This window comes from Rhinoderma darwinii, chromosome 4 (genome assembly GCF_050947455.1).
Source record: "Rhinoderma darwinii isolate aRhiDar2 chromosome 4, aRhiDar2.hap1, whole genome shotgun sequence".
Taxonomy (NCBI): Eukaryota; Metazoa; Chordata; class Amphibia; order Anura; family Rhinodermatidae; genus Rhinoderma; species Rhinoderma darwinii.
In genome coordinates, this window is record NC_134690.1 from 183,017,686 (window position 1) to 183,039,023 (window position 21,338).

At 41.5% G+C, this 21,338-nt stretch overlaps 1 protein-coding gene across 1 annotated transcript in view; it reads left to right on the forward strand.

The window, feature by feature from the left end:
- Positions 1-21,338, forward strand: part of TINAG (tubulointerstitial nephritis antigen) — a 101,995-nt gene that overhangs the window by 46,234 nt on the left and 34,423 nt on the right. Inside the window, exon 5 of the mRNA XM_075863680.1 lies at positions 10,044-10,167. Coding sequence (XP_075719795.1) covers positions 10,044-10,167 — 124 coding nt within the window. The remainder of the gene's footprint in view (positions 1-10,043; positions 10,168-21,338) is intronic.

Consider the following 21,338-nt stretch of genomic DNA (forward strand, 5'->3'; position numbering starts at 1 on the left):
CCTTTTCACTTTCCAAATTTGGTGAGCTGTTGAAATGTTGCAAATTTTACTGAAAAATTGTTGCACGTTGTGATATGCAATAAAGAATTATTTCGGCAGAGTAAGAAAGAAAAATCATCTTTAGGCTACATTCACATGTATGGACTTGCTGCAGATTTTTCTATCCAGATTTGTGGACTGAAAATTGGCAGCGGAACACAGTAGCAGCAAAAGTGAGAATACTTGAACTAATCTCATGCACATAATGCAGAAAAATTGCTGCAGTCAATTTCTGCTGCATGAAGTCAATGGATTTATTGCATATTTTCCCGATTTAATTCAATGGGGAAGATGAAATCCGCAGATTACCTGCGGATGTGCAGCAAAATTTGCAAGTCCAGATTGATTTAAAAAAAACAACAAAAACACGAAACTAAAAGCTTTAAATAAAAAAAACACTATACAGATTTGTCCTTTCTTCTTATCTCAACATATCCTGAGATGTGTGGCCTGATATAGCAAGCTTTGAAAATATACATGATTTTGTGATACACTAAATAGACAATACTCTTGGGACACCTACACATTACACCTACAGGAGCTTTTATGACTCCCATTCTAAATCCATAGGAATTAATATGGAGTTGGTCTCCTCTTTGCAGATAAAACAGCTTCCACTCTTCTGGGAAGGCTTTCAACAAGATTTTGGGGTGTGTCTGTGGAAATGTTTGCCCATTCATCCAGAAGAGCATTTGTGAGGTCAGACACTGATGTTGGATGAGAGGCCCAGGCTTGCAATGTCCGTTCTAGTTCATCCCAAAGGTGTTTGATGGGGTTGAGGTCAGGACTATGTGCAAGCCAGTCAAGTTCTTCCACACCAAATTGTATGGACCTTTCTGGGACCAAATTTTATGGAGTCATGCTGGGACAGAAAAGGACCTTCCCAAAAGTGTTCTTACAAAATTGGAAGCATACAATTGCTCAAAGTGTCTTGTAGGCTGAATCATTAAGATTTCCCTACGCTGGAACTACGGGGCCTAGGCCAACCCCTGAAAAACTACCCCATAGCATTATCCCTCCTCCACCAAACTTTACAGTTGGCACAATGCATAAGGCAGGAAACGTTTTCCTGGAATTCGCCAAACCCAGACTTGTCCATCAGACTGCCAGATAGAGAAAGGTGATTTATCATTTCACAGTACAGGTTTCCACTGCTCCAGAGTCCAGTGGCGGCGTGCTTTATGCCACTCCATCTGGCACTTGGCATTGTGCTTGGTGATGTAAGGCTTGAATGCTGCTGCTCGGCCATGGAAACCCATGACATGAAGCTCCCGGCGCACAGTTTTCGTGCTAATGTAAATGCCAGAGGAGGTTTGAAACTCTGCAGTTATTGAGTCCGCAGAGCGTTGACGACTTTTATGCACTACGCATCTCCACACTTGCTGACCCCGCTCTGTAACTTTATTTGGCCCTGTGGTTCCTAAACTCTTCCACTTTGCAATAATACCTCCCACATTTGGCGATGGAATATCTAGGTGGGAAAAAATTAGCATCCTATTACAGTACCACACCTGAATTCAGTGAGCTCTTTAGAATGAGCCATTCTTTCGTTAATGTTTGTAAAAGTAGACTGCATGGCTAGGTGGTGGATTTTATACAACTGTGGCTATGAGACTGAGAGAAACACCTGAATTCAATGATTAATAGGTGTGTCCCAATACTTTTGTCCATTTAGTGTATATGTATGTGTGGCCATCCAGTGGTTGTGATGTGGATTGCAGCCTGTGGCTGCAGGCTGCAGTGGTCACATGTGATGACACGTCATTGGTGGAGGCCGGGTGTACAGAGACCAGCAGAGGACGAGGGAAGTGTTGCCTTAGGAGGTCAGAATAGCTTTATTTTTTTTTCTTTAAGACACTCTACTGTATTTAGTAGACAAACTTGCACCAAAATCAGGACAATGTGGATTTGCCACTTGGGATTTACCTGCAGATTTGCTGCGGAAATTTTCTGCAAAAAATAAGTTAAGTGTGAACTCAAGTCCTTGAATCAAGCATTTGGAAATGTGAAATTTTGTTCTGGGCATCAAGGCCATCAAGGATTACATAAAAATGGCTTCACGTGAATATCCACTGATGTTCTACTCCTGTCCAGCCCTCCCTTAATACATAATTTTTCAACTTTCTCCACATGCTTATAGTTGACTGATCTGTCCAAATGGCCACACGCTCATAGCTGAACCTGATTGGTCAAGGCTCCCACTGAGAAAGTGTTAAAGCTCCTCATCATAGGCTCGATCAGAAATAGGAAAACTTCCTAGACTTGTTTGCTCCTAATTTGAGGGGTTGACCAACATAATGTAAATAATGCTTCACAATGCATATTGAAATGTTATGCAAAATGTTTTAAATATTTGCACTTAATCTTCAAAATCTCTGCTTGCTCTCAGTGAACATAAACATTCTTATCTTCAATTTGAGGCAAAAAACTGGTACTAACTATGTCCCGATCACAGCTAAGGCTTCGTTCACATCTGCGCCAAGGTCCCGTTCCGTCTGAGCTTTCTGTCGGAACGGGACACTGGCTGACACAAACGGAAACCAAGGGTCGACTACGCTATTTATTCCGTCAAATAAACGGAACCCTTGTACAACGGAGACAAATTAATTTTATTGTAAAGCATATAAGTTTTATTTACATAACACTTTTACAAATTTCTGAAATCAGTTTAACAGGATACTAAAAGAGTAAGAACTATCATTTAATTTTTCCAAGAGAATCTATTATAAGCTGATACTAAGTGTGACTCATAAAGCAGTGAACGAGGCTCTTTATGTATGTTTGATCATTATTATTTAGTACACATCATTGTACTTTTGACACCAATACATAATAGAATTTGTAGATCTCAATACGGTGAAAAGAAAATACTAGATAATATTAATATGACATTGGACTTTGAGTCACACAGCTTTTTCAGACGGACATATGTGAGTCTTGGTTGAAAAAGGTCTTGAACCTTTATTCAATAACAAATTATTAGTTCTCTTGTGTTCTATTCACTGTCCTACAGGACACTCAACAACAAAATTATATAAAAAAGCCTAATGCAGGAAAGTCATGTAAAAAAATAATAACTGCTGAGCATTTTCTTGTTTTTTTGTGGTTTATTTTTTTCAGTTGTTAGACATGAGTTATTTCAGCAACTTTAAAACCATTATGTGGTCAAGAAAACGTGAATTGCAGATCTTGTAACAAAATAATTTTGTATTTGCATTCTCATGGATATTGATATCCTGTTCTGTGCGCCCAATAATATTGACAATCCCAAATTAGATCATCAATAATATCCGCACTTGCAGCTTACATAAATTCTCTATAAGCGCATTGGCCACACAACTTTGCAGGTATATAGCAGTTTTCCCCGCAATATCGCGTGACCATTGACTAGCAATTTGACAACTGTGCTGAACAGCACGTTGGCGAGGTTTTCAGCCGCACCGCAGCTGTGTCAACGCCGTCCAAGTGGGGCCTTAGGCCCCCGTTCAGACATGGCGGAATTGCTGTTGAATTCCACTGCGTACAGTCTGCAGCAGCCGTTTTTTAAATTTGTTTCTATACATTTTTAGGAAACTTAGTCCAGACAATGCAGAAAATAACTGTGTGAAAATTAGGCTGCGGTGCAGAACTTTCCCTCCGCAGCATGCACATTATGTTGCGGATAAGCAGCGGAATTTCACTGCGGATTTCAGCCTTTGCAATGCAAAAACTGAAATCTGTGGCAAGTCCGCTGTGATATCTGCAACGTCTGAATTACCTGTCAAATATGCAAATGTTGTTGCAGATTCGTTGCGTTATTGCCCCGAATCTGCACCAACATTTGCAGCGGAATAATTCTGCCACGAGTGAACGTGGCCTAACACTAGGGCCTTATTCACACGAGCATATTTCACGTCCATGTTACGTGCGTTAAAACAATGGACGTCACACGGACCTATGCAATTCAATGGGGCCATTCAGACATACAGTGTTTTTCACGCAGCGTGTGTCCGCAGTGTGAAACTCACTGCATGTCCTATACTTGTGCGTTTTTTGTGCATCACACACCCATTAAAGTCAATGGGTGTGTGAAAGTCAAGGACAGCACACGGACGCACATCCGTGTGCCATGCGTTTTTCACGCAACAGTTGCTAAAGAAATGATTAGGTAAAAAAACACCTCCTTCAGTTTATTTTGCTGACGTAAAAAATGCTTGACATACGGATGACATACGCGCGTAAAAAACTCAGACAGGCAATGTACACGGATGTCATGCGGAACTGCAATGCAAGAAAAACGCTGCATTTTTTACGTGCGTCAAATGGACATGTTCGTGTGAATAAGGCCTAAGAGAGTGTGAAATCCTCGTATTAGAGACGAAGATAAAAAGTAACATTACAGACATTTTTAATTAGGCAAAATTTACCAGTATTAGCCAGCAGAGTAATTATTATCATGTTATTCAGCATGTACATGGCCAGGATGCTTAACACCAATAGCATTCTGAGGCAGGGCCGGCCTTAGAGGCGTGCTATTTGTGCGACTGCAGAGGGTACCTCACTTTCCCATTAAAAAGGTGAAGCTGTGTTAGAACTCATGTATTAAAAGAGGCATGGACTCGCGGGACAGAGATATAATATTACCACTTTACAAAGCATTAGTGAGGCCTCATCTAGAATATGCAGTTCAGTTCTGGGCTCCAGTTCATAGAAAGGATGCCCTGGAGTTAGAAAAAATACAAAGAAGAGCAACAAAGCTAATAAGGGGCATGGAGAATGTAAGTTATGAGGAAAGATTAAAAGAATTAAACCTATTTAGCCTTGAAAAGAGACCACTAAAGGGGGGACATGATTAACTTATATAAATATATTGATGGCAGATACAAAAAATATGGTGAAATTCGGTTCCATGTAAAACCCCCTCAAAAAACAAAGGGGCACTCCCTTTGTCTGGAGAAAAAAAGGTTCAATCTGCAGAGACGACAAGCCTTCTTTACTGTGAGAACTGTGAATCTATGGAATAGTCTACCGCAGGAGCTGGTCACAGCAGGGACAGTAGATGGTTTAAAAAAAGGCTTAGATAATTTCCTAGAACAAATAAATATTAGCTCCTATATGTAGAAATTTTTACCTTCCCTTTTCCCATCCCTTGGTTGAACTTGATAGACGTGTCTTTTTTCAACCGTACTATGCAACTATGTAACTCAGCATATCAGCTAGCTGCAAAGAGCAGAGTTTCCGAGATATTGATGGTAGGCCCTGGATGTACTCTCTCTAACAGCCTGCTCTTCTGTGTTGCAGTGCACTGTCCAGCCTGTCCATACCTCCTTAACCCCTACCCGCATGAGGACGAAACTATGTCCTGGCGAGGGGTTACTTCCCGCACCAGGACGTACAGTTACTGAGACATTCCCGATGAGCACTGTCCAAACCGACAGTGTCCGGGAACAGGGGGATCAGCTCTCCCTGACAGCTGACACTCGCCTGTTGCCGGCCAGCAGTGAAACGCTTGTGAAACCTCATGGTCTGCCATGTATGGAAGTCTATAAGAACCCGCCTCCGGCCATTTATGGACACTGATGTCTGGGGCTTCCTCACAGCCGGAGTCCTGGGCATAGAGCTAGTATAGGCTCTGCTCCGATACTCTGTGGAATCCCCTGACATCACTCTCCATAAATGGACAGTGATGTCAGGGGCCTCCCCAGAGCCTGGGTCCTAGACAGAGCGTTAGTATAGGCTCTGCTTCGGGACTCTGGGGAAGCCTCTGACATCACTGTCCATATATGGACAGTGATGTCAGGAGCAGAGCAGGAGTCCCAGGCAGAGCGCTAGTAGCGCTCTGCCTGGGTCTCCGGCACTGGGGTTGCCCTGACATCACTGTCTATATTTGGACCGTAATGTCAGGAGCAGAGCTGCAGAGCTGGAGTCCCAGAAAGAGCGCTACTAGCGCTCTGCCTGGGATTCTAGCTCTGGCGTTGCCCCTGACATTTCTGTCCATATATGGACACAGATGTCAGTAGCTTCCCCAGAGTCCTGGAGCAGAGCCTATACTAGTGCTCTGCTCTGGGACACCGGCACTGTGGTTGCCCCTGACATCACATTCCAGTCCAGTATATGGACAGTGACATCAGGGGCTCCTCCAGGAGACGGCACTGTGGCAGTATCTACAGAGGGAACTGTGGCAATATCTAAAGAGGGCACTGTGCAGTATCTACAGAGGGCACTTTGGCAGTATCTAGAGAGGGCACTGAGGCAGTATCGACAGAGGACACTGTGGTAGTATCTAGGAGGTGGCATCTACAGATGGTACTGTGGCATTATCTACAGAGGACACTGTGGCATTATCTACAGGTGGGTGTGTGGCAGTATCTACAGAGGGCACTGTGGCATGATCTGCAGAGGGCTCTGTGTCGCTATCTAAAAAGAGACTGCCCAATCTAGACATTCGTGTGTCTGCCAAACGCTGCCAACTGGGCCCCCGGACTGCATTTAGCGACACTTTAACTGGAAAACTGGATTAATAAAATAAGCACATGGAGAAAACTCGCAAATTTCCGTTAAGTTTAAACCCAGCGGTATTATTATAGTAATGTAGCATTATAGTAATGTAGCATTATTATAGTACTTTAGTATTATAGTAATGTAGTACTGTTATAGTAATGTAGTATTATTATAGTAATGTAGTATTATTATAGTAGTGTAATATTATAGTAATGTAGTACTGTTATAGTAATGTAGAATTATTATAGTAATTGTTATAGTAATTGTTATAGTATTGTTATAGTAATGTAGTACTGTTATAGTAGTTTAAATAACTAATTGATTAACAATAATTTTGTAATGTATCAAATTTGAAAGTAATGCGGCCCATCAACTTCACATTTTTCTATATGTGGCCCACTTACCCGGCCAAGTTCGAGACCCCTGCCCTAGATAGATTCCCTAAGGGGTGTAGTTTCCCAAATTGGGTCACTTTTGGGGTGTTTCCACTGTTTTGGTCTCTCAGGGGCTTTGCAAATGCGACATGACACCCGAAAACCATTCCAGCTAAATTTGAGCTCCAAAAGCTCATTCCCTTCTAAGCCCCGCTGTGTGTCCAAACAGCAGTTTATTACCACATATGGGGTATTGCTGGGCTCAGAAAATTTTTCTTACAAATGTTGGAGTGCTTTTTCTCCTTTATGCCTTAGATTTCTATTTTCACAACCTAATTCCACTAAATTCAGCAAAAAACCTGTGTGGTCACTATACCCCTCTATAAATACATTGAGGGGTGTAGTTTGCAAAATGGTGTATTTTTGGGGGTGTTTCCACTGTTTTGGCCCCACAAGACCTGTTCAAAACTGACACGGTGTATAAAACATATTCAAATATTTTTTTTTTTTTTAAAAATACACTCGGTGCTCATTTGCTTCTGAGGCCGGTGTTTCAGTCCATTAGCATACTAGGGCCACATGTGGGATATTTATTTAAAAAAATGCAGAATCTGAGCAATAAATATAAACTCTCTCCATCCCACTGTAGGTAGTGACACCCCCCTGCTGATAGCGCTACCCCCTGTAGAGAACAACCCCCACACTGTAGATAGCATCGCACCCCCCCCCCTTCCTCTAGATAGCACCACATAAGCTCCCTCTAGGAGGGGAATCCCCAGTCAGATTGATCTGGCCGGGGATTCACTACTAGAGAGAGCCCCTGATGTTAATTTGGACAGTGATGTCAGTGGCTCTCTCTAGGAGCGGAATCCCTGGCCGACACTATTCTCGGGGATTCTGCTACTGCAGAAGCCCCTGACATCACTATCTGTATTTGGAAAGTGACATCATGGGCTACTCCTGGAGCGGAATCCCCGGCAAGAGCGCTTCCGACGCGACCCCAGCAATTAAATTGTTAGAATCAGGGGGGCGCACCCTCAAACATGCCATCGCGCCCCCCCTGCAACGGGATCGGCCAGTGATGATGGCTATCATGGCGGCCTGGGGGCCCAATGAAGGCCCCCAGGTCTGCCATCTTTTACTCCTTTGAAGCCCTGCCTGGCAGGGCTTCAAAGGAGACTGTCAGTATCACGATATACTGCATATATCATGCAAGCTATCCAATGATCGTTGGTTCAAGTTCCCTAGGGGGACTATTAAAAAAAGAATAAAAACTGTTAAATATTTTTTTTTATAATGTTCCAAAAAAATAATTAATATATTAAAAGTTCAAAAAACACCCCTTTTCCCATTTTTTCACTAAAGCAATGTTAAAAAATATTAAAAGTTAGCATAACTGGTATTGCCGAGTCCGTAAAAGTCTGAACTATCACAATATAGCGTTTAACCTGCTCGGTGAATGCCGTAAAAATAAATATATATCAAACACGCAAATTGCTGTTTTTTGGTAACCTAAGCTCTCCAAATAAGTTAAATAAAAAGTAAACAAAAAGTTGCATGTACCCCAAAATGGTATCTGTGAAAACTAAAGCTGGCCCCGCAAAATTTAAGACCTCACACAACTATATTGATGGAAAAATAAAAACGTTATGGCTCTCAGAATATGGCGACACAAAACATTGGTTTTTTTTCTAGCAAATCGTTTTATTTTTTTAAAAAGTGGTAAAACATAAGACAAAACATATAAATTTGGTATCACCGTAATCGTATCAACCTGTAGAATAAGGTGAATGTGCAGTTTTTACCGCCTGACCTGGACTCAGGGGCATCAATGACCCTTTGTCATGAAAAGGTAAAAATTGCTAGTCAATATCTTTGTCCATCAAGAGACTTACTGTAAGCTGCCTTCACACTGCTGTATTATAAGTGCATTTTAGTGCCTATATTACCACACAAAACACTCCAGTGGTTCTAATAAACCAAATTGAGATCACTATAGAACCCTAGGGTAAAGTAAGTTTTGTTTGATTGAGGTCCGACTGGTTTGCAGTAGACTGAAGGACTAAGGCTAGTCTAGATCAGGGCTTCTCAAACTTTATATCCTGAGGTCTCATCCATCAGAATATGGTGAGGCTTGGGCCTCTCCTCCGGTGGTTGAAGTCCATGACAAAATTTAAATTATTACTCAATTCATTTATTTCCGGAACACAGTACAAAATGAGTGTATTCTGTTGCTAAACCAAAATCTGCTGTAGCCAGAGAAAGGCCGGTGCAGCTTATGATAAAATCAGTGAAACCTGCTTCCCCTACAACTAAGGGGCAACTCATTGATGAGGTCCCCTCAGTTTAAAGAAACACTGGTTCAGATCATATAATCAGGTGGTCTACTCATGTTTTCTAATGGGAGGGAGGTAAAAAGAAATGTTGCCATTTAACCTAAGGCCGTCCCTGGCTGTCCCACGCTATCAGTGCTGAACTCCAATGTTGGTTACATGGGCTATTTAAACTAGCCAATTCAAGGAAAATTGTGGCTCACTCTGTAATATAGTATTCTTCAGTATAGTGCTATCAGATCATGTGTCTGCACCATCTTGCAGGCTCTTCTCCCTGCCCCATAGCAATCGCCACTCATCATAGTCTTGTGATAACAGGATAAATCCAACAGGAAAGACAACAGGAAAAAGCTTCAGCTCACTTTTATCGTGAATGTCTGGTATCCGTAAATTTACAGTTCTAAGTTCAAGCAAGTTCAAGGGCCTTCAGCCATGTTTTCTCACCTTGGTGTAGTGGCACCTGCACAGGCAATACTTTGAGGGTACAGAAATGTTAGATATTCCACAAGACAAAAAGGGAGATGCCCTTGAAACACTGCATGTCCAACTATTCCATAATGGGAAGGCCATGAGGAAGACTGGGCCATATTACGCACCATATACATATAAGACGATAATTTCAGTACATAGTTGATATATTTCCACTTGCAGTCTTGTATAAACATATTTTACAAAGTTCAAAGTCAGGCAGCATTCAGTGAACAAAGTGGTTTGTTTATTCCAAAAGCAGCGCTTCAGTGCTTCTAGTATCTTCTCTATTTGCATATTTTATTCTTACATACTATTACCTTCTAAACAATGAATCTTTTGTCTTTAGCATCGCGTTTCTCCGGATGAAGAATTCCCGCTGTTTTTCATATCTTCATATAAATGGCCTGAATATATCCATAGACCTTTGGATCAAAAGAATTGTGCTGCATCATGGGCATTTTCTACTGCAAGTAATATCATTATTCCTTTAATTATATACATTTGATTGCTGTTATTGTTGAATCTATGCTATTACAGCATTTTTAATTATTTGTTTATATTAGAGTCTATTGTTAAAGGGAACATGTCACTAGGCTTGGAGCCAATAAACCAGTCGCGTACCGTTATGCAGTTGGGGTTTAGTGTTCCAAACCTGCCTACCTCAAAAACGGACATTTAGGGAATAGATAGTAAAGAAAATTAAAATGTACCAAAAGAAGTCTGAGTAAGTAGTCTGGCAGCATCGGAGCATGTGCATTGCGCAAATGAAACCAATGACAGTACACCTTACTTATCTACGCATGTGCAGTGAACTGTCTTCATGTGCACAATGCGCATGTGCCTGCTCCCGGGCTCATCTTGATAAGGTGTCATTTACTTTACTGATTATTGCCTAAACATCTGTTTTGAGGTAGGCAGGTTTGGAATACTAAACACCAGCTGCATAACGCCATGCAGGTGGTTTGGTGGCTCAAAACCTATGGACAGGTTCCCTTTAACAATAGACTATAATATGTACAAATAAATACATTAAAGGAAAGAAAAATGGAAGTAAAAAAAAAAAGAAGTAAACATAGGTTATATATGTGTACTTTTGTGGCCTGTTCATATCAGTGTTTGCCTTCCATTTGGGCTTTCCCATTCATCTGTTCTGTCAGAGGAACAGATGAACGGAAAGACAAATGTAAAGTATTGTTTCCATTTGTAAAATCATTGATTTCAATGGTATTTTGGGGTTTTCCGTTCCGCTAGGTTTCTGTTTTTTGTTTTTTTTCACTGAAACAATAGCACAGCACACTACGCTATTGTTTCTGTGGGGGAAAAAAACGGAAACCAAAAAAATACCATTGAAATCAATGGTATCGCAAACAGAAACGATACTTTCCTCTGACGGAAGAGAGAGAGCCCAAATGGAAGGCAAACACTGATGCGGACAGACCCTGAGTGTATGTTCACACGCTTAGGAAAAAATGTCTGAAAATACAGAGCTGTTTTCAAGGGAAAACAGCTCCTGATTTTCAGCCGTTTTTTACGGCCATTTTTGGAGCTGTTTTTCTATAGAGTCAATGAAAAATGGCTCAGAAATCAGCTCAAGAAGTGACATGTACTTCTTTTTCGCAGGCAATTTTTATTTGGCCATTTTTCAAAACGGCCGTGTAAAAAAACGGCCCATCGGAACAGAACTCAGTTTTTCCCATTGAAGTCAATGGGCAGATGTTTGGAGGCGTTCTGCTTTCGATCTTACCGGCCGCTTTTCGGCCGTTTACGGCCCTTTGAGATAGCCTTAATGATAAACCCACCGTATTTCCTATATTTCCTAACATGGCAGATGGGAAAGGTGAAACGTGACACATACTGTAAGTTTTAGAGACAATGAGTGGTATCTTATTATTAAGGATTTTCTTGGTTGGTGTGAAGCTGCTTTTTCATTAAATGTTTGTTACATTTGAAACAAAGTCATATCAGGACATATTGCCTTGTGGTTTTACTTTACCCAATCAATTACATTGAAACATGGGCTAAAATATGAAACATTTTTGGGATTATCAATAAAGACAACACAGATTTTCAGTTTAGACATTATTCCTTGTGGAATCTTTAAATTAACATTATAGTAGGTTTATTAAAGCAAAGACACCATGAGTGCCATATTTATCCTTTTCCCCACCACATTTTGTGGCAAAACCTTTGTATTTGTGTTGGAAAGAAGGGCCATTGCTTTCAAGTCACAGAGGGCATGATATCGCAGTGCTTGATATTTGGATTTCATCCTTATGCATATGTTAGTTGGAGGTATCTATTTCAGATGACGGACAGCATGGTGGCTTAGGCGGTAACACTAGTTCCCTGGACGCTGGGATTAGAGCTTGAGTCAGATGAGGTGAACATCTGTACGGAATTTTTATGTTTATACACAAGTTTCTTCTGGGTAGTTTGGATTTCTTTTACACAATAAAAACATACATCGATTAAATGTATTTTTTCTGCAAATTATCCCAGGTGTTTGTATGTGATAAGAGCCAAACTGGTTTCAGGGGCTGATGTGAATGAATACAATCTGCGCATGTAGCTGTGAAACATGTTGGAATATATGTTAGCAATAAGAAAAATCCATTCAGAAAATAATAGTTTTTGATAGAGTGAAGTCTGTGTTACAATTTAGCATTGCTTATACAAATCAATACATTACATACAACCTGGCAATAACTGCTATGTGTCGTCATCACTAAATATCTCTGGGACAACAAATCTGCGATAAGAAAGATGTTTTGCTCTATTGAACAGTCATAACTAACCTTCTGTGTTTGGCTCTGTACATTTTTATTTCATATATTTTTAACCCCTTCCCGTTGTGGCCACTTTTGACCTTCCTGACAGAGCCTCATTTTTCAAATCTGACATGTTTCAATTTACGTGATAATAACGTCGGAATGCTTTTACCTATCCAAGCGATTCTGATATTGTTTTCTCGTGACACATTGGAATTTATGTTACTGGCAAAATTTGTACAATACATTCAGTATTTAATTGTAGAAAACACCAAAATTTTGCAAAAAATTGCAAAAATTTGCATTTTTCTAAATTTAAATGTACCTGGTTATAAGGCAGGAAGTTATACCACACAAAATAGTTGCTAATTAACATTCCCATATGTCTACTTTAGATTGGCATTGTTTTTTTTAACATCCTTTTATTTTTCTTGGACTTACAAGGCTTAGAACTTTAGCAGCAATTTCTCACATTTTCATAAAATGTCAAAAGGTTATTTTTTCAGGGACCAGTTCAGTGGTGAAGTGGTTTTCACGGCCTTATATATTAGAAACCCAAAATAAGTCACCTCATTTTAAAAAACACACCCCTCAAAGTATTTAAAACAGCATTTAGTAAGTTTCTTAACCCTTTAGGCGTTTAACAATGAATGAAAGCAATGTAGATGTGAAATTTACAAATTTCATTTTTTTTTTTTTTGCAGAAATTCATTTTTAATCCATTTTGTTTGCAACACAGAAGGTTTTACCAGAGAAACGCAACTCAATATTTATTGCCCAGATTTTGACGTTTTAGGAAATATCCCACATGTGGCCCTAGTGTGCTACTGGACTGAAGCACAGGCCTCAGAAGCAAAGGAGCACCTAGTGGATTTTGGCGCCTCCTTTTTATTAGAATATATTTTAGGCACCATGTCAGGTTTGAAGAGATCTTGCGGTGCCAAAACATTGGAAATCACCCAAAAATGACTCCATTTGGCAAACTACGCCCCTCAAGGAATTTATCTAGGGGTATAGTGAGCATTTTGACTCCACAGGTCTTTTGCAGAAATTATTGGAAGTAGGCCATGAAAATGAAAATCCACATTTTTTCAAAGAAAATGTACGTTTAGCAATTTTTTTTTTCATTTACACAAGGACTAAAGGAGAAAAAGCACCAAACATTTGTAAAGCAATTTCTCCTAAGTAATACAATACCCCATACGTGGTCATAAATGGCTGTTTGGACACATGGCAGTGTTTAGAAGGGAAAGAGTGACATTTGACTTTTGGAGCTCTAATTTAGCAGGAATGGTTTGCGGAGGCCATGTCACATTTGCAAAGCCCCTGAGGGTACAAAACAGTGAAACCTCCCATAAGTGACCCCATTTTTGAAACTACACCCCTTGAGGAAATTATCTAGGTGTATATTGAGCATTTTGACCCTACAGGTGTTTTGCAGAAACTATTGGAAGTAGGCTGTGAATATGAAAATCTAAATTTTTTCAAGAAAATGTAGGTTTAGCTAATTTTTTTCATTTCCAGAAGGACTAAAGGAGAAAAAGCACCACAACATTAGTAAAGCAATTTCTCCCGATTAGAACAATACCCCATCTGTGGTAATAAACTGCTGTTTTGACACACAGTATGGCTCATAACGGAAGGAGCACCATTTGGATTTTGGAATGGTTTCTGAGCCCCTATAGTACTAGTTTAGTGGAAACACCCCAAAAGTGACTCCATTTGGGAAACTACACCCCTCGAGCAATCATCTAGGGGTATAGTGAGAATTTTGACCCCAAAGTTTTTTTTGCTGATTTAATTAGAAATAAGCCATGAAAATGAAAAATGTAACTTTTTTTTCCAATAAGATGCATATTTAGGTCAACATTTTTCATTTTCACATGGAATAATGAAGAAAAAGCCCCCCAACATTAGTATGGTAACACCACATATGTGGTTATAAACTTCTGTTTACATATATGGGAGGGTTCAGAAGAAAAGGAGTGGTATTTGACTTTTGGAGCCTAGATTTTGCTGGAATAGTTTGCGGACTCCATGTCGCATTCGCAAAACCCCTGATGTACCAAATAAAAGTGACCACATTTTAGAAACTACACTCCTAAAGGCATTTATCAAGGAGTGTAGTTAGAATTTAGACCCCACAGATGTTTTTCAGAAATAAAAGCGCAATTGCAATTTTTCCACTGATCTGCCTATTCACCGCACAATATGGTGTACCAGCTTGTGCCACTGGAGAGTCTTACCCGATAAATTGTTAAGCGGTTCTCCCGGGTATGGTAATGCCTTACTTGTGGATGTAAATTGCTGTTTTGGCACACTGTAATGCTTTTAAGGGAAGGAGCGCCATTTGGAGCATGGATTTTGCTTGGTAGTAGTTTTGTTGAATTATTACTGGTATTTCAGTTATAATGTGGGGGTATATGTAATCTGTGTGGAATACATCAGGGTGTAATAAGAGGGTATAATAATGCGGTAAATAATACAATTATCCATAGATGTGTGGTACGCTGTGAAGCAATCTGTTATGCACAGGCATGGTCGGCCTTAGGTACGTGTGACCAGTGCGGTTGCACAGGGTGCCGCCCGCCGCACTGTAAGGGGGGCGCCACTGGGAGTACATGCCCCGTGCCATGGCCACTACTCGGGATGCCAGCGGGTCAGGTGCCACTCACTTACTGCACCGACCTGATACTGGCTGCCCCGCGCCCAGGCCACCGCTCGTCTGCTCACCCTGTCCTGCATCCTGAATAACGAGACAGGCGTGATTACATCATTCAGGATGCAAGACAGGGAGGAGACACTGCGCTTCCAGGGCTTGTGGAGACACAGAGGGAAAGTTTTCTCCAGGGCATCTCCAGCTCCAACAGGAAGCGTTTGCCGGAAGCCCAGCAGGTAAGTCACTGACTGAATGTGGGAACTGATGGGGTTCTAAAAAGGGCAATAATGGCAAATGGACATAGGATTCAGTGCCACCTTGGTGCCTATTTGCCACTTATTGCCCCTTTAGTGTCCTTATATTCAGTGCCCCCTTGATGCCCATTTGCCATTTTCTTGCCCCGTTATTGCTCTTCTGTGACAAAAAGTGCTAAAGGCTACAGGGGCAGTAAATGGGCAGCAAGGGGCCTCCAAACAGAAGGACGCAAAAGGAGCAATAGGTGGCAAATGGGCACCATGGTGGCACGAAAGGCACTAAGGTGTTAATAAATGTCAAATGGGCACAGAATTCAGTGCCTTCATAGTGCACATTTACCTTTTGTTGTCCTTTTAAACCCTGTTCAGATTACGTGAAAAGCTATGAACACCTTTGACATTTTGTTTAATTTTTTTTTATAAATATCAGTGTGTTTGGTGCAACATTGTAATTACATTTAAGGCCTCGTTCACATCTGCGTCAGGGCTCCATTCAGGCGTTCCATCTGAGCTTTCCGTCAGAACGGAGCCCTGGCTGAAACAAACGGAAACCATAGGTTTCCGTTTGCATCACCATTGATTTCATTGGTGAAGGATCCGGTGCAAATGGTTTGCGTTTGTCTCCGTTGTGCAAGGGTTCCGTCGTTTTGACGGAATCAAAAGCGCAGTCGACTACATTATTGATTCAGTCAGGGTTCCGTTCTGACGAAAAGCTCAGATGGATTGGCTGAATGGAGCCCTGACGCACATGTTAACGGAGCCTTATTAAATTGTTTTTACTTTTTGAGATACAGCTGTTTTGTATTCTGTATACAGCGCAGCCGTGTCTAGCGCTGAGAACTGAGTCCATCAGGTCAGTGGGACTGACGGGTTCAGTGTCAGCGGGTCCTGCGTGTCGACGGTTCATAACTTAGATGTGATCGATAACAGGTGGATCCTGCGTGTCAGAGACATAGGACCTGCTGACACTGAACCCATCAGTCCCACTGGCCTGACGGATTCAGGGCTCAGCGCTAGATACGGCTGCTTTGTATACAGAATACAAAGCAGCTGTATCTCAAAAAGTAAAAATAGCTTTTAATAAAAAGTATTTATTTAGAAAGTTGCACAAAACACACCGATTATTTAAAAAAAAAAAAAAAAAAACGATTTCAAAGGTGGGCATAGCCTTTAAAGTGGTTGTCCAGAATACAAATTAAACATTTTGTTGAAGCAGCAGGAGGAGTTAAAATAAAAGAAATAACTTATACTTACCTCTCTCCTCCCACACGTTCCTGCGCTGGGGGCTCTCGTCAGATCTGTTCTCTGTTTGTATATAGCGGTGACATCATGTTGACTGTACACCATCGCTGCAGCCTATTAATAGCCTCAGCTAGTTCAGCTGAGACCAGTAATTAGCTGCGGTGGTGATGCACTGTCGACGTGATGTCACCGCTGCAGTCACTCTGTGTACAGACAGAACAGAGATGACAGAAGCCCCCAGTGCAGGAACGTCTGGGAGGAGAGCGGTAAGTTTCAGGGCCGGCTCCAGGTTTATGTGGGCCCTTGGGCGACACAAGACTTAGTAGGCCCCTTTGTGGGGGAAATCACGGCGGCAGTAAAATGGCAGAAAATGTCACTTTGTGCCCCCATATAGACGTTAGGCCCTGTTTATGCCCCCATATAGGCCCCCAGTTTGTACCCCCATAAGTTTAGCACCTTCCATAGATAGTGCCACACAGCCCCCCTCCCAGGTAGTGCCACACAGCCCCTTCTCCCAGGTACTGCTGCACAACCCCTCTCCCTGGTAGTGCCACACAGCCCCCCCTTTCTGGTAGTGCCACACAGCACCCCCTCCCAGGTAGTGCCACACAGCCCACACCTCCCAGGTAGTGCCACACAACCCCCTCCTCCCTGGTAGTGTCACACAGCCCCCCTTCCTGGTAGTGCCACACAGTGCCCCCCTCCAAAGTAGTGCCACACAGCCCCCACCTCCCAGGTAGTGCCACACAGCCCCCTCCTCCCCGGTAGTGTCACACAGCACCCCTCCCTGGTAGTTTCACACAGCCCCCCTCCCTGGTAGTGTCACACAGCCCCCCTCCCTGATAGTGTCACACAGCCCCCCTCCCTGGAAGTTCCACATAGCTCCCCTCCATGGTAGTTGCATCTTTGGGGTTCCCTCTAGGAGTGGAATCCCCAGCCAGAGCATTGCCCACACTATGGGTGGGGATTCCACTATAGGAGCAGCACCACACGTCACTGTCCATATATGGACAGTGTTTTCCGAGGCAGCCCCAGAGCCATAGTCCTGGGCAGAGCACTACTAGCACTCTGCCCCGGGACTCCTACTCTGCTCCTGACATCACTGTCCATATATGGACAGTGATGCCGTGACAACGGCAGCGTCAGCACCCAGCGGCCGAGTGGGCCCCCCAAGGGTAGTGGGCCCTGGCACTCACCTGGGTTCGCCGGGTGCTGACGCCGGCCCTGGTAAGTATGGGCTGCTTTTTTATTTGAAGCCCTTCTTTCCTGATGCAACATAAAAAGTTTAAACCCGGACAATCCCTTTAACCTCTTAACACTATCCGTGTATGTATGGCGGATGTGCTTTCCAATAATATTGCCACTGTGTGTTATCTGTGATGTTACGTAGGACTGCAGGTAACACTAATACATTATCTGTAATCAGAGAGTTATCACTGTGTTACCTGTGGTGTTACGTAGGACTGCAGGTAACATCTACATTATCTGTACTCAGAGAGTTATCACTGTGTTATCTGTGTTGTTACATAGGATTTCATGTAACATCTACTACATTATCTGTTCTCAGAGTTATAACTGTGTGTTATCTGTGCTGTTACATAGGACTGCAGGTAACACAACTACAGTATCTGTAATCAGATTGTTATCACTGTGTTGTCTATGGTGTTACATAGGACTGAAGGTAACATGTACTACATTATATGTAATCAGAGTTATCACTGTGTTATCTGTGGTGTTACGTAGGACTTCAGGTAAGACTAATACATTATCTGTAATCAGAGAGTTATCACTGTGTTATCTGTGGTGTTACATAGGACTGCAGGTAACATCTACATTATCTGTACTCAGAGAGTGATCACTGTTATCTGTGGTGTTACATAGAACTGCAGGTAACATCAACTACATTATCTGTAATCAGAGAGTTATCACTGTGTTATCTGTGGTGTTACGTAGCACTGCAGGTAACATCTACTACATTATCTGTAATCAGAGAGTTATCACTGTGTTATGTGTGGTGTTATATAGGACTGCAGGCAATACCTACTACATTATTTGTACTCCGAGAGTTATCACTGTTATCTGTGGTGTTACACAGGACTGCAGGTAACTATCTGTTCTGTGTATATATGTGCCTGCGTGGGTATATTTGGGCCTGTATTTCCATATATTTACCTATATGTATTTGTATAAGACCCATTATGTGTATATACATGCCTCGCGTGTGTGTATGTGTGTGTGTATATATATATATATATATATATATTATGTATATTTGCCTGTATGTCTAAATATGTGCCTCTATGTATGTATAGTATATATGTTCCAGTATGTGCGTGTCTATATATATATATATATATATATATATTTATATGTGGTTACATTTTTTGTTTTGTGGGGTGCAGCAATAGAGAATCTTGCACAGGGCTTCATCCAACCTAAGGCCAATGTCGCACTGATAAAAGTTTTTCTTTGTTATCCCCTTTTGTAACGCTCTGCACCTTTTGGGGAGTTTTTCTCCATTGTAGTTTGGGAACTTTTGCTGGGAAAGTGTTGTGCTGGTATAATACGGGCACCCTCGCTTCCAGCAGATGTGTTATGTCCCTTCCCTTTCCTAGTTCATAAATACTAGGGCCCTGAAACTGAAGGAATGTTCCCCTCTGGCCTCCACATTGGGATGTTTTTTCATCACCGCATTACTAGTGGCATAACTTTTTTAGTTTTTCGGTTGATGAAGCTGTGTGCGGGCTCAAGCAATTCTGGAATCGTTTTTTATTGGTTTTTTTCTGAGCATTCACCGGTCTCCATAAATTACATGTTACCTGTATTCTGCGTGTCGATACAATTACGGTGATACCACATTTATGTAGTTTTTTTTATGTATTGCAGCTTTTGCACAATAAAATAATTTTTTTTTTTAATCATTTGTTTTCTGTCGCCATATTCTAGGACCCATAACTTTTTTATTTTTGCATGAACAAAGCTGTGACAGGGATTATTTTTTTGCCGGACAGTTTGTTGTTTTTATTGGTACTATTTTGGAGTAAATGTGACTTTTTGATCACTTTTTATACCATTTTTTGGGAGGAGATATGACTAAATTACAAAAAAGTTTTATAGTTTTGGTCGTTACGGAAGCGACGATGCCAATTATGTATAGTTTTTTTAATTTCTTCGTTTTTTCCAATAATAATGGACTTATTATGGGAAAAAAGGCAGTTTGTTTTTTTTTTGTTTTTTTTACTTGAAGCTTTTTTATCTTTTTACAACATTTTTATTAACCTTTTTTTTAAACTTTTTTTACTTGTCCCACTACGGGACCTGAAGGCCTGATGCTTCGATCGCTACTCCAATACACTGCAATACATATGTAGTGCAGTGTATTACAGCTGTCATTTATTAACTGACAGCAAGCCTATTGGGACCCGCCTGAGGCAGGTCCCCATCTGCTTCCATACTAGGCAGACACATTATTTGGCCTCCGGTTGCCGGTCGGTTAAAAAACCCTCAGATGCTGCGCTCTCTATTGAGCGCAGCATCTGAGGGGTTAATCGACCAGATCGGAGAATAGCTCCGGTCCTGACCGTTACAGAAGGTTGCCAGCTGTATAATACAGCTGTCACCCCGCGGTGTTGGTGCCAGCTTTGCTTCTGGGCCCGCACCATCACCGCGACGTAACTGTACTGCGGTTTGCGGGAACATCTTCCCGATAGCGCTGTATATATACGGCGGATGTCGGGAAGGGGTTAATAGTAGCATACATTCTGTATACATTTCTTAAATAGGCACTGCACTTTGAACAAAGTGAATATAAGAAACTTTGTAATATATCTTATTAGAGAAAAATGCATCTTTTGCCACTTATCAGGCACCTTCACCCCCTCTCCCTCCAATACTGTTCAAGCACTCTGAATTTGCTGCTTTATGGCAAGACAGGCTTTCAGCTCACTCAGGGATCAGGATAGCTGCCCATAGAAGTCTATGGAGAGGGGAGAGGAGAGAGCAGGAGCAGAGTGAGAAAGAGGAGAGAGACAGAGGCAGACATCCAGCAGCTGCTCACAGTAAGATCTCTATGTCACCCAAGTGCTGGATTCTCAGCTACACCTCTCATTACTACTGTATAATCTCCTCCATGCTGCTACTTCTATTTATATACTGTATGTGATAGACAGAGATAGGAGAGTAGGATTCTTCTCTTCTCTGTGCGCAGTGTATAGAAGACATGATAGCAGTTAGGCTCTGCCCACTATCTTACAGACAACTGAGAATTAGAGAGATAGAGCATGCAGAGGGGAAAACTGCTAAACAATAAAGGATACAAATCATACAATGTCCAGAAATAGTGTTATTCCTCATGTACACACATATGACAGATTATTCAGAAAAGTAATCTCAAAGTGTAGGTACGCTTTAATTAAGACTATGTTCACACTTGCGTCATGGTATCTATTAATAACAGAAATCACAATACATAGCTAGATCCGTAGTATAAAGAATATCAACTGAGCATGATGGACCCTATTGACTTTCAATGGGGCATTTGGGTTCCATCATGGTGTCCGACGTTATGGCGGAAAAAAAATCATTTTATGTAGCCTATTCTTCTTGTCAAATCTACTGTAGCTGCAGTGCTGACAGCAGCAGTATGAACTAAGCCTTGCCATACATTTCACTGTATGTAAAATGAAAATGCTATTTTGTTTTATATTTTGTTCTAATGT